Source organism: Zalophus californianus, chromosome 3 (assembly GCF_009762305.2).
Source record: "Zalophus californianus isolate mZalCal1 chromosome 3, mZalCal1.pri.v2, whole genome shotgun sequence".
NCBI lineage: Eukaryota > Metazoa > Chordata > Mammalia > Carnivora > Otariidae > Zalophus > Zalophus californianus.
In genome coordinates, this window is record NC_045597.1 from 79,340,395 (window position 1) to 79,355,345 (window position 14,951).

General features: G+C 35.9%; 1 protein-coding gene across 4 annotated transcripts in view; it reads left to right on the forward strand.

Annotated features, from left to right (window-relative positions):
* Window positions 1-14,951, forward strand: part of XPO4 (exportin 4) — a 117,290-nt gene that overhangs the window by 86,083 nt on the left and 16,256 nt on the right. For all 4 annotated transcript variants that reach the window (XM_027590102.1, XM_027590103.1, XM_027590100.1 and 1 more), the window contains 4 exons: window positions 7,923-8,099; window positions 8,717-8,859; window positions 9,369-9,514; window positions 10,321-10,498. In XM_027590102.1, the coding sequence (XP_027445903.1) occupies window positions 7,923-8,099; window positions 8,717-8,859; window positions 9,369-9,514; window positions 10,321-10,498 (644 nt within the window). The remainder of the gene's footprint in view (window positions 1-7,922; window positions 8,100-8,716; window positions 8,860-9,368; window positions 9,515-10,320; window positions 10,499-14,951) is intronic.

A 14,951-nucleotide genomic window follows, 5' to 3' on the forward strand; every position in this document is an offset into this window, starting at 1 on the left:
CTCTGTTACAACAAATCTGATGTCTTTTTCTGAGTTTGGTGGGGTTGTTGTTGTTGTTCTTCTTCTGGTTCCATATATAAGTGAGATAAGTATTTGTCTTTCTCTGACTCATTTCACTTGGCGTAATGCCTTCAGGGTCCATCCATGTTGTCACAAATGGTAGGTTTTCTTCATTTTTTTTTTTTTTTAATGGTGGGAAATTTCCCTGTGTGTATATATACCACAATTTCTTTCTTTTTTTTTTTTTTTTAAAGATTTTATTTATTTATTTGACAGAGACAGCGAGAGCAGGAACACAAGCAGGGGGAGTGGGAGAGGGAGAAGCAGGCTTTCCGCTGAGCAGGGAGCCCGATGTGGGACTCGATCCCAGGACCCTGGGATCATGACCTGAGCCGAAGGCAGACGCTTAACGACTGAGCCACCCAGGCGCCCACCACAATTTTATTCATTTGTCAGTGGACACTTAGGTCGTTTCCATGTCTTGACTGTTGTAAATAATGCTGCTGTGAATGTGGGGATGCAGATTATCTTTTTGAATTTTTATTTCCTTTGGATATATCCCCAGAAGTAGAATTGCTGGATCAAATGGTAATTCTGTTAATATTTTGAGAGTCCTCCATACTGTTTTCTATAGTGGCTGCACCAATTTACGATCCCACAAACAATGCACAAGGGTTCCCTTCTCTCCTAATCCATGCCATTATTTATTATCTCTTGTCCTTTTGATTATGGCCATTCTCACAGGCATAAAGTGAGGCCTCCTTTTGATTTTGATTTGCATTTCCCTAATGACTAGTGATGTTGAACATCTTTTCATGTACCTGTTGACCATTCCTACATCTTCTTTGGAAAAATGTCTATTCAGGTCCTGCGTTCATTTTTAAATTGGATTATTTGTGGTTTTTTTGCTATGGAGTTGTATAAATTCGTTATATTTTTTGGATATTAACCCCGTATCACATTTATCGTTTCTAAATATTTTTTTTCCCATTCCATAGTGTTTTCACTTTGTTGCTGGTTTCTTTTGCTGCCAGCAACATTTATTGAATTATTTCTCAATGATTTATAGGACAATTGCTGTCATATATCTAGTTTTCACATAAAAGTGGCTGTTTCCAGGGCTCTCTATTCATTTCCATATTTTGCTTTGTTCTAGGGGATGTGTAGGTATTTGACAGTCATGCTCCTGCCCTTACCCTACTCCCATCCAGTTCTTCAGAAGAGTTTTGGATATATTTGGCTTTTTATTCTTCCATATAAAATTTGTGAATTTGTTGTAAGTTGGATTATGGTAGGGATTATGGGGAATCTTAAGTGAAGAATGGATATCTCTCAATATTAACTCTATCCATAAATGTGGTATTTCTCTGTACTAATTTAAGTCTGATTCATTGTCTTTAAATAAAGGAATGTGTTTTTTACTACCTTATATTTTTGTTACTATTGTAAATAGTATCTTTTCTAAACTTTATTTTTCAGATTGCTGCTAGCATAGAGAAATGCGGTTGGTGTTTATATATATTGATCTGATATTTACTAACTTTTCTAAATTCTTACTGGTTCTAATAATTTGTCTTTAGAGGCTTTTTAGTCTTCTGTGACAATTATATCATCTGTGAATAGTGATAATATTGCTTTTCAGACTTCACAATCTGTATTTTTTCTCTTATAGTATAATACATTTCTTTTTCTTATTGTACAGTGTTGAATACAAGTAGAAACAGAACTCATCTTTTCTGGTTCATCATTAGGGATAATGTTTGCTCTAGGTTTTTGAGCTATTCTTTATCAGAATTGCTAATGGGGTTTTGTAAAACATGACTGAGTATTGGATATTATTAAATGAACATGACTGAGTATTGGATATTATTAAATGCATTTCTGCTTAATCTTTTAATGAACTGAATTGCTTTTATGGATATATATTTTTTAAAGATTTTATTTATTCATTTGAGACACAGAGATAGAGAGAGCATGAGCAGGGGGAGAGGGAGAAGCAGGCTCCCCGCTGAGCCAGGAGCCCGATGTGGGGCTCAATCCCAGGACCCTGGGATCATGACCTGAGCTGCAGGCAGACGCTTAACCATCTGAGCCACCCAGGCGCCCCTTATGGATATTTCTAATGGTAAAATTACCCTTGCATTTCTGAGTTGAACTCAACTGGATGATCACGTATCATGGCCTTCTATGAATGGCTGGATTTGTTTGCTGTCAGAATTATGACAACTCCACAGACCATTCTCTAATGCATTTTTTTTCTCTTCTCTGGATCAGTTTGTATAAGATTAGTTGTTTTGCTTTTTGTTTTCCTTTGTTTTTTTGCTAGTTCAGTAGATTTCATCTGTAAATCTACTGACCCTGGTATTTTCTTTTGGAGAAAAAAAATTTTTTTTTAAAGATTTTATTTATTAGAGAGAGAATGAGAGATAGCACGAGAGGGAAGAGGGTCACAGAGGGAGAAGCAGACTCCCTGCTGAGCAGGGAGCCCGATGTGGGGCTTGATCCTGGGACTCCAGGATCATGACCTGAGCCGAAGGCAGTTGCTTAACCAACTGAGCCAGCCAGGCGCCCTGGAGAAAAATTTAACTAAAAATTTTAAAATGGTTAGTTGTGGGAGTATTGTTTTCTTTTTTCTTTTTTTCCTTGATCCAAGTACTAGGAGTGTGTCCATTTTTCTGTAAGTTAAGTTTTTACTTCCACTTTTTTCTTCATATTTATAATTTTAATTTTGTTACTAGTATCATTTCAGAATACAATTTTAATGTGAAAATGGAATATGCTAATTGGTAAAAGTAACTCAAACAGTATATAAAAATTAAAATTCTTAAAAAAATCCCATTACTTATCACTTTCTTGGCATCTCTTTACTCACACATAGGGTTATAAGTACCCTTTTCCTCTCAAATTATGGACGTTTAATACTCAATAATTTTTTTTTAAGATTTTATTTATTTATTTGACAGAGAGAGACACAGCGAGAGAGGGAACACAAGCGGGGGGAATGGGAGAGGGAGAAGCAGGCTTCCCGCCGAGCAGGGAGCCCAATGCGGGGCTCGGATCCCAGGACCCTGGGATCATGACCTGAGCTGAAGGCAGACGCTTAACGACTGAGCCACCCAGGCGCCCCTCAATAATTGTTTTTAAAGGTTTTTTTTTTTACTAATGAGAAGTAAACCAAATCACTTGTAGTTTCACTTTCTGAAACTTACTATTAATGTTTTAATGTATTTTTTCCAAATTTTAAGGCATGCCAATTAGACTTAAAAACAAAATCATTACTTTTTATTTATATTATTATGAGCATTTTTTCATGTCATTAAAATAATGCTAGAAGTCATGGATTAGAGAAATGGTTCAGAAATTTGTTGGCATGAGTTTAATGCTGCAGCAAACATTCTTACATGTAAATTGCCATGTGACTCTGCTGTTAAGTAGACATTCTTAAGTGAGTTTCATGTTCAGTCAACCCTTCAAATGTTGTTCTTCACAACTGCTCTTTCATTAATCGGGCAGACTTTAGAAGAGTGGCCATGTTCTAGAGGGAAAGAGGAAAGGTGATAAGCATAGCAGTTGAAACTATATTAGAGATTATTTTATTTTTTCATAACCTTCTTTGTTTCATAGAAGATTTCTGGTGGCATTTAAAATGAAATAATCTTTTAAAACTTGCAAGAAACAATCAAATAAGAGTGGAAAGTCAAGATTAGAGAAAGAGTGATTGTGATATATAAGCTAGAAGCTTACGTTTTATGTAATAATAAATTTGACTTTCTAGATTTGAATTTGAAGGACTTGAAATGGGATGGGAGATAAGGTTCCTTAAGAGGATCTCATGCAAAAAAAGGAAGCACACCTGCTCCTCAGAGGAATTCTTTCTAATATTAAGTAAAAATAAAGGTAGGAAATAAATCTCTTACAAAGCTTTATATAGGAGGCAGTGAATGATTTGGAATCCTCAGCCCCATGACAACAGATGAAGCTTGAACAGATTTTATTTGGCTATTTTTTACAACATTATTTAACTCTCAGTCTACCACCAGGGTCTAGATTTTTCAGTTTCCTTTAAGTTCTTTGTTTGTTTGTTTGTTTGTTTGTCTTTATGTTTCATTGGGTCCTGTTTGGAATTCAGAATTTTTCATTTTCTGCCCATAGTAAAAAAGAGGAGGGAATTGTCAGAATAAGACAGTTTACAGTGATAAAACAGATTAGAAGATGAATGTAAAAAGATAGCATGCTAAGCTTTAATAATGATGATAAAACTGATAGTATAAGTGAAGTCGAAGACTGAGTTTTAGTTGATAAATTTTTTCAGATTCATCAACTCTTCAGCAAACAGTGTATTTCCAAGGAGAACAGGAAAATAGGTTATTCTCATCCAGTCAGTCATTCCACAGGAAAAACTTCAAATATTTTGTGACAAGAGTTTGGACTGTCACATATTTTGTTGACAGTATTCCTTTGTTTTTTTAATGTTTGTGCCACAGAATTTACTTAATACAGTTTATAATGGTATTAGTGCTGAAAGCAGTATGTACAAAGATGGTTGGAAGGAAATAAATGATGTAGAAATGAAAAAAAAAGTGGTTGAATCGATCATTTTCATAGGTATTTATAAATCTAAATGAATATGATCTTGCATTTATGGAACCAAGAATATGGATGGCTGTGGTTCAAAAAATTATGAGCTATGAAAGTTTCAAAAGTGTAATGCATTTTAGTGATACCTGAGCAAGAAGAACCAGCGTCCTCATTCGCAAGTTCCTTATTTGCAATTCTCCCCCTTCTAAAGCTCTATTTGTAACCCCCAAATCAGCACTCGTGGCACTCTCATGATAATTTGTGGACATGTGCATGCAAAGATTAATGAAAATTAGGAATTGCCTGACATGCTTATTCCCAGCTGAGGTCAAGCAAGGCCCCAAATGCTCTGCCTTCCCATTTAGCCTTCATATTGTAAAAACACATTTTCATGTTCTCTCGTGCTACATTTTTTGCATTTTTGTGTGAAATGGGGTATTCTAAATTTTTGTCAAAAAGTACTGAAGTTCTTCCTATGCAGTGACTGCCTGGATAATTTCACTATTTGAGATGGCCTCTGAGCGCTATGCTGAAGTGCTGCCTAGCATTCCTGCGTGCAAAATGGCTGTGACGTGCCTGCCTTATGGAACAGATATGTGAATCAGATAAGCTTCGTTTAGGCACGAGTCATAGTGGTGTTGGCCACAAGTTCATTATTAGTGAATGAACAATGTATATTAAATAAGGTGTCTGTAAACAGGAAGACACATGAAACTAAGTTATGCATAAAACAGGGTTATGTATTGATCTATTCGCCTCGACATGGTAGAAAATGTAGTGACTAGAAAAGGAACCTAACCTGTTTACTAACTCAATGTTTGTGGCAACTTTATAGAACATAAATACCACAAATAATAAGAATTGACCATTCATGAGATGAATAAGTTCTAGTTAGTTGCATTCAAAGAATGGCTCATTTTTGGTAAATATACTTTTAAGGCCAGGTAAATACGTAGTAAAAATTTGGATTGCTCGTTTAAATCCTTATTAAATTATCAAATGACATTCTTTTCATTTTTCCTTCATTCTTAATGTAAATTTTTCACAAAATGACTTAAATTTTTTATATATTCTAGAAGGTCCATTTTAGGGGTGCCTGGGTGGCACAGTCTGTTAAAGCGTCCAACTCTTGGTTTCGGCTCAGATCTGATCTCAGAGTCATGAGATGGAGCCCCATGTCGGGCTCTGCACTCAGTGTGGAATCCACTTGAGTTTCTCTCTCCCTCTCCCTTTGCCCTCCCTCCACTTGCACGCTTATGCTTGCACACTCTCTCTTTCAAATAAATGAATCTTTAAAAATAAATAAATAAAAGGTCAATTTTACCCAGAAAATGACTGGCTTTTTTTGTGTGAGTTTTTTGTTTATTTTGTTTTTAAATATACTTATGCTGGAAGCATAAGAAAACACAGTTCATCAGAAGTAGTTCACATAGGTGCTTAGATACTATGATCTGGGGGTACTGGGTAATCCGGAATACTTGAAATAGATCTTCCATTACTTTTCTTTTTTGAGTTATTGATAGATTGCTAGAATAATAGCTTGAGATGATTCTCTTTGGTGAAGGTTCCAGAGTTCTGTATTGGTAGGATGAGGGCCTGTTTGCTTTAGAACGCAGAAAAGCCAAGTTATAAATTAGACCTATTGACCTCTGTTGACCTTCGATATTCGTGGGTTCACTACCTACTTTTAAGCGTGAGTACATAGGGGGCGCCTGGGTGGCTCAGTCAGTTAAGTGTCTGCCTTCAGCTTAGATCATGATCCCAGGGTCCGGGGATCAAGCCCCACGTCATTGTCGGGCTCCCTGCTCAGTGGGAAGCCTGCTTCTCTTCTCCCTCTGCCCCTCCATCCCCCTCGTGCTCTTCCGCCCCCCCACTCTGTCTCAAATAAATGAATAAAATCTTAAACCAAAAAAAAGTACATAGTTCAAAACTCTATTCTTTATTTATAACAAATTTCTTATGAGAGACGCCGTTGTTAAAAACGGACCCTGAAATGTGTGTTTCACATTCAATGTGTGTTTATGGCCTTTGGTGTATTTTTCGTTTGCTTTTTGCTCTTCCCCACTGGACTGAGTTTGAAAGCATGAAAACCAGGTACACTTTTATGTTTCTGCACTAAGCAGTAGTGCTTGACACTTAAGTATTCCTTTCATTGAATAGTGATCCTAGCGAGTCTGTGGATGAAGAAATCAATACATAGGTAAATTATGACCCAGATTAGTAATTGATGGCAAAATTAGGATGTGGATTCTTATTAGAGTGTGGGAAAATTAAGTAGTAATGTTAAATATTAAACACTTTGGGCTCCATAGAGGTATCCTTAATCACTATGTATAGACTCTTCCTCCTCAATATGACAGAATACTTTACTTTGAAGTTATTTTAGGATACAACCTGTACATGGTGAAAAACTTAATATCCAAGCCTGCATAATTATGAGTGCTGTCTGTCTGGCCTCCCCACCCTTGTACTCACGCACTTTGGTTTCTGTGAGTCCACAGGCTTCTGGTGTCCCTCCCGCTTTAGCACCCTCCCCAGACGCCTTCCTGTGGAGGCCCTACCCTTGTTTTTCTTTTCTGCTCTAAAATGTTAGGGAACATCTATGAAGTTCTCCCCACATATTCTTAAATATGCTGATTAGGCCAGTCTGTTTTCATCATCCTTCACTTTTTCTAAAATCGTTTAAAAGTGTGTTGTAGGGCACCTGGGGGCTCAGATGGTTAAGCGTCTGCCTTCCGCTCAGGTCATGATCCCAGGGTCCTGGGATCGAGTCCCACATTGGGCTCCCTGCTCCGTGGGAGCCTGCTTCTCCCTCTGCCTATCTCTCTCTCTCTCTCTCATGAATAAATAAATAAAATCTTTAAAAAAAAAAGTGTTATAAGTACACATTTAGTATTTTTTATTCTAACAGTTCTCTTGACCACAGAAAAAATTAATATGATTTTTATTTGAAAAGCGCATGTTCCACAAAGTACCGAACAGCTAGTCTTCTAAAAAACATTAATTCCTTTGTGCTTAAGAATTACTTAGATTACAGGGAACACTACATCAAAAACTAATGATGTAATGTATGGTGACTAACATAACATAATAAAATTTAAAAAAAAGAATTACTTAGATTAAGTTAGAAAGATTTTAGAAGGTTTAACAAAAAGCCTATACATTTTTACTGCAAGGTTTGTTTAATTTTAAAATGGGCCCAATTAGCTCTAAATTATTAAATAATCGGGAACCTTTGCTAAAGGAAAAATTCATAAAAGTATTTATATGTATAACTCTAACTCTTGTTCTAATTCCCGTCTTATTTCTCTGGCCATTTGTTTTATGAGTGTTTTTTCTCTTAGCTTGATAAAGATGACATGGTATACATGGAAGCCTATGACAAATTGCTAGAATCCTGGCTAACTTTGGTTCAAGACGACAAACATTTCCATAAAGGCTTTTTTACCCAACACGCAGTTCAAGTTTTCAATTCCTATATTCAGTGCCACCTTGCTGCTCCAGATGGCACGAGGAATTTGGTAAGTTTCCAGCTAGATTGTAAGTAAAAATCTATTTCATCGTAACTCTGTTTTGTCTCTTTTATTCTATTATACATTGTATAACACTAAAAATTTAGGAGGAGCTTCTTCAGAAGATGTGCTGAGAGCATTAAAGCAAAAGTCACCCCATTTTCTAAGTGAGTTCATGTTTTGTGGGGTGCTGCTTGTAGTTACCCTGTTTCTCTTCAGTTTTCAGTTACCCACCTGTGTCTTCCTAGTTGTCCAGTGATACGAATGACTTCTTGTATATAAAGGACCTTGGATCTTAAAGATGTCAGATCTTTTCAGTCACTGACAGAAGTTAAATTCTGTGGTGTGGGAGGTGGGTTGTGAGTGCAGTTTGCTCTGTTTATGTATGTGCACCACAAGGTAATAACCCTCCATTTCTTTCTCTTCGGCGTCTCCCTCCCCCCTTTCTTTTGTAACTACTAGTGTTGTCAGCATATTTAGAGACCAAACCCTAGACCACTGGGTTGGTGCTGTCCACCTCCTTTTCATGTGATGTGCTGAAGTTATTTTACAGCGCAACAGAAATGCATGATTCATTGAACAAAGGAATGCAGTTCCTCACTCTTTATTTCTTTCTTCAATAATAGACTGCCAATGGTGTGGCCTCTCGTGAGGAAGAAGAAATAAGTGAACTTCAAGAGGATGATCGAGACCAGTTTTCAGATCAACTAGCCAGTGTAGGAATGCTAGGAAGAATTGCTGCAGAACACTGTATACCTCTTCTGACAAGGTACACACAGTCCAAAGAAACCCCATGGAGCAAATATTCTCTATTCACAATTCCCTGGAGAGCACTTAAAGTGTTTAAAGACTTTAAACACCCCCACCCCGTATCCCAGCACACTGGAACAAATGGACAGAAACATACTCATGATTGCATTACTTGGCTTGTACATTTGGAGCCCAGGCACTACAGCATAGATGGCAGAGAGATTGTGGAAAACATGGTATGAGAAATGATTTGACCCATATCAATAAAACCTTGGAATAACCAGTTTTCAAATGCCTGTTGTAAACCTTGATTGTTTGTAAAGCGATGTTTTAATTTTATGTCATAAACAATAAATCACAATGCCTATATTGCTATGAGAACAGTTGTGTACTATAATATTTTCATATATGTGTTTTTGTGCTAACGTCTTAATTTATGTTGTCTAATAAATGGAAATTATGAGTTGTTCTAGATCTTTGCTTATTGAGCTTTATGAAGCTTTGGGTTTTTTTCCCCCCCTCTTTCAGTTTATTAGAAGAAAGAGTAACAAGGCTCCATGGTCAGTTACAACGACATCAGCAGCAATTACTTGCTTCACCTGGTTCAAGTACTATTGACAACAAAATGCTTGATGATCTGTATGAAGATATTCACTGGCTTATTTTAGTTACAGGTTGGTTGGTTGTTTCTTTTTAAAATGTAATTGCCAACTGAGCAGTTTAAACTTCATATGTTAGAAGAAGCTTCATATGTTAAAAAATAAAAGTCCATACATAGTGTTGGGTGAAATTTGAATACAGCTGCTGTATATCACAGAGCTATGGATTCATTTTTTTTAAATACTGGCTAACATGTATACTTAATGCCTATTGCATACCCAGGGTCTTATGTGGAATTGATTGCAACCCACTGATTTAGTACTGTTACCAGGTTTTATTATTGTTATTATTATTATCCCCATCTTGTAAATGCAGAAGCTGAGAGAGAGTTTTAAGAAACCAGCCCATGGTCACACTGCTATTAATTTTTGGAGCCAGAATGCAAATCTAGGCAGTCTGACTTTTAGGGTCTTCTTTTGTAACCATATGAGCAGTGTTTCTGTATTCTAAATAATTAAGAAAAATCTTAATTTTTGAAAAGGCATTCCCAAATACTTTTGATAGAGATAATAGTAGAATTCCTATTACATTTACAGAATATATTACTGAAAATTATTAAAAGGTAGTAGATTAAAAAGCCTACATGTCAGTATGAATTATAAAATTGGTGAATAAAACATTTGTCCTTTGTATTTTGAGAGTTAATTATCCGAGAAATAGAAAATTTCTTTTCCTCAAACTTGAAATTAACATTTATAATTTACTTTTACATCAACTTAATATGATGTATGTAAATCAGATAAAACTGAAAACATTTATAGTGCAATTTGATAAATGTAGATTTGTTAAGTGTTCATTTTTAATTTTTTTTAAACTGAAGGCTACCTCTTAGCTGATGATACTCAGGGAGAGACTCCGCTAATACCTCCAGAAATAATGGAATATTCCATTAAGCATTCATCTGAAGTTGACATTAATACAACACTTCAAATTTTGGGATCTCCAGGAGAAAAGGCTTCTTCCATCCCAGGGTACAACAGAACAGATTCTGTGATTAGGTAATATGAACTCTGTAGCTGTGCTCTTGTCATTTATACTGTTCTATAAATTCTGAGTTGATGGGTAGATGACTCGAGTGTGAGGCACGTTGTAAATCTGATACATGAAAGAAAATAAAACTTGGAGAAGCCTTGAAATAAACAAGGATGGCAAGTACTCAGTATATATAAGTAATGCCACTCTGGTGAGAATTGACAGCTATATTCTGTACTGAGCAAAACAAATGTAAAATTATTCTGATTACAGTGAGACCTTGAAGGGACATTCGATCGAAAGTACTCAACATATCCCATGTCCATCAGAAAGCAGTGCCAACGCGGTGCAGGCACCCTAAATGAATGAAACAAAGTATATGAGATTCTTAGAAACCAGGGAAATATTAACAAGTATGTTTTGTTCATAAAGCTAAAACTACATTCAAATGGCTTTTTAAGGAAAACTATGACTCTTAACCTTATAAAATAGAAATATTTGTCCTGAATATGTGAAACTTGAGAGTCCTGTCAGGTGAAGTTAGAAGACAATAGTGTGCCTCAGATGAGAATTCACTTTGATCTTCCTAGTAGTGGTGGCAAAATTTCCATTCATTCTTAATGGTGAAATTAAGGAGGGATACACCTAGACAAATATCCATCTAAAAGGGGAGTTGAGAACAGCATTTTAAATTTCAGTATCTTTAAATTTAGGTTTCAGGCAGAGATATCAGTATTGAAATAACATTGGTTTTTGCCATTTGCAAAATCAGTAACTCAAGCAGGGTGCTGTCCTCTCATCTGTTTACTTTTAATGCAAAAATCTATGGATATCATTTACACCTGGGCAGTAGAAAATATGATTTTTTTTGAAAAATGAACTATTAAGATGATATCAAGGAAATGTTTGAGAATTTATTTCCTTTATTTTATTCTCTTGTTTGAAATAAAATATCAGTGCTCTATTGAAAAAGTTTTATTCTTTTTGGGATTAGTATAGGCATTAGATTAGGTGCTTGTGGAAATCATTGCTTTTGCTTTGGCTTGATTCATGGTGAATGTCAATTTCAAAGGCAGTTCATTTCAGGGTGCTGTCATATGATATTCTTTGTCACATTTCTTGCCTGGGCAGTACCATCAGGAATGCTTTCCTTGTATTTTCAGTGCTTTTTCAATTTTTGCCAGTCTCAGGTATCAGTGTGGGAGCAAAACATTTTTGTATCTGAGAGCACAGACTATGGAGGGTTGAGGTGAAGGTTGGAAAACAAAAATTGCCTTTTTTTTTTTTGTCCAAAGAATTATTCATTGTCCAAAGAATTGTCCAATGAAATTGAAGGCTATGTGAGAGAAATATTCCTAGTTTGACTAAAAAAAGTTGACATTTCTTGAAGAATTTATCCTTTGACAAATAATTAGTGAGTACCTAATATATACCAGGTACTGTTCTGGGCATTTGGGATACATCAGTGAACAAAATAAAATTGATTCCCCTTTTAAAACTCCTTATAGGGGAAAGATAATAAATAAATCATATAGTATGTTAGAAGACCATAACTGCTGTGGGATAAGAAACTGAGCAGGTAGGGGGAATCAGGAGTGCAGATTTCAGAGATTTGTGTGATTTTAAATGTTGTGATCAGTATAGACTTTATTTAGAAGGTGACGTGTGAGCAAAGACTTGAGGTTGGTAAGGACAAGGCCGTGAAGGCCTGGGGAAGAGCATTCCAGGCAGAGTGAACAGCTAACGCAAATGACGCCCTGTGTCACGCGTAGCATATTCAGGCAACAGTGGGAACTGCCATTTTGGGTTGAGCAGAGTGAGGTGGAATTTTGTCAGAAGATAGAGATAGAAGGGAAAATAGAGGGGACTCAGATAAGGTCTTTAGCCTTTGCTCTGAATGAAGTGGGGTACTGTTGTAGGGTTTTGAACAGAAGAGTAACTTACACGTTTAAAAAGGTACTCTGCTACCTTGAGAGTAAACTATGAGTGACAGAAATGGAAACAGGAGACCAGTGAAGAAGCTTATTGAAGTAATCCAAGGGAAAGGTGATAGTGGTCCAGATCAGAGTGATAACAGTAGATGTTGTGAGAAGTTAAAGAGAGCTCTCTTGGACTCATTTTGCTGACTTTTGGTTTATGAAATACAAAGGTAATCCAAGATTAATTTGTAAAGTATGGGAAAGTGTGAGTGCTGTCTGAAATATAAAGTATGTTCAGTTAGCATACTTAAGAAATTAAAATAGTATTAGAAATTGGAACTATCAACAATTAAAAAATATTTTAAATGTAACATTTAAGTCCGCTACACTTCAATGAAAAAAAAAAGTGTTATCTTCATCAGTTGTTTCTTCCACTCCCCTATGTGCCAGGATATGAGGATACAATAGAAGTCTGATAAGAGTGATAGAGGAGCACCTAGCAGGGGAAGGATCAAGGGGTGCTTATGGGAAAGATGGCATTTAACCTGATAGTTGAGGGTTGAATAGGAGTGTGCAGAAGGCGAAGCGTATTCCAGTGACAAGAACCTAGGCAGAGGCCTGGAAGTGAGAGCATGGCTTAAAGCAAGGTGCTGCGTATTGGGCGATAAAGATTGGAAGTAAGGAGGTGAACTGATCAAACCATAGTAGTAGGATTAAACTGTGGCAGATGGATTTAAAGGATGACAAGGCAGCTTAGGAAGCGTTTTCATTAGTAGTAGTGAGGGTGGAAAGAGGCAGATGGTTCTTTTAGAAGTAGGCCCAATGGGATTTTGCTGACTGCTGGAGTGCGACCGTGAGGATAGGGGAAGGCTCAGGGGAGCCTCAGCTTTATCTGCCTACAAACTGCCTGTGCTACTCTTCTTTACCTTGCTCCCACTTTACAAAAGAAAGGCAAGAGCTCTTACTCATTCTGAATCTTACCATAATGGATAGGCAGGTGTGTAAAAACGTACAAAGTGCCAAATAAAGGGATGGTTCCAAATAGTATGGTGTTGGGAATGAATGAGTAACAGATAACCAGTAATTTTACAGGTGAGGAGGTTTTCAGCCCTTTGCATTAAATGACGTTGAAGAAATCAAGTTGTCAATTAACAGATGATTGAAAATAATTTTTGATGGTAGATCTCTGTGATTTTTGGCATATAACTTGGAAGAAGTTCAAATAATTAAGGAACCCTTTTATTTTAAAAACACCTTCCATTTGTGCTTAGGTTTTCTCAGTGTTTCTATTTAAGTGAAGAAGGAATCAAATCAAATTATGCTCAACTCTGTCTCATTCTAGCAATAAGTAATATTTTTTCACAGATACATGAACTCATTTGGAAAAACAAAATCCTGCTACATTAATTTCATTCATAAATGCATAAAATTTTGTTTTTATGTTTAATAATTTATTTAAATTTGTGATGTACTTTGCTCAGTTGTGTACTAATAAGTATTGCAAAGGCAGATAATCCAAAAGATGTTTTAAAACAGTCTGTGATCACTGGGAATATTTTTAAATTATATTTCAATAACTAGACATACTTGTTTCAGAGAATTATATGGTGTGATCAGTAAATGAGTATAAAAATGTATTAAGATAATTTGTGGGGAAATGACGTTGAAATAAAAATTTAAGGAGAAAAAGAAACAATGTAAAGTTTCCAAGTGTTAAAGAAAAACTTGTTTATTTTTCAAATGGATGATGGTGGGTATTAGAACACTGATAACTAAATTCCTGTGTATGAATTTAGAAAATTACTATAATTATTTAATTCAGATTCTGCTAGGCTGCAAGTTATATCATTTAAAACTATTCTTATAGGAAAAGTGTGATACATCAGCTTAAATGTATTGTGAAGTCACAGGGTATTTTTGTTCACATCCACCCTAAAATAATTTTTGAAAATTTGAGCACTCGTGATATAGGGAGTGTGTAATATACAGGGAAATAGATGTTCTGGGGGTAGAAATTAAAAACCACCGATTTGGTGCGAGGGAAGAAATTATGTCAAAAGGACAGAGTGATAAACAGTAGCTAGAACTTCTGAGACATCCAGTTGGATAAAGAACTGAAATGTAAGATTTCATTACAAGGAGAGAATTTCAGTCATCTTGAGAGCAGTAAGGAAAAGTAGCAAAAGCCTAACTTCAGGTGACTAGAATCCCTGTTTTGGCATGGATATCCATAAAATATGTTAAGATGGATTCTTTCAATTACACCCTTTCCTTCTTTGCCTTTTAGCTAAAGTCAAGTTATATATATACCACTTCTGATTATGTTCTCTCCTACTCCCACCCCCAGAACAAAGACTTTTCAGCTTAACTGCATATCATGCTCTGTTATTAAAACCACATAGCCATATGAATTATGTAGTGTAGGAGAGGACACTTTCTTAGAGCACATCATCACGGAGGTAATTGTTTTAGCAAGATTTTTATTTTAAAATACCATTAAGAACCAAGTGTGTTAGGAAAGTATATAGGACTATCAGATTTAGAGACAAGATTCAGTGTT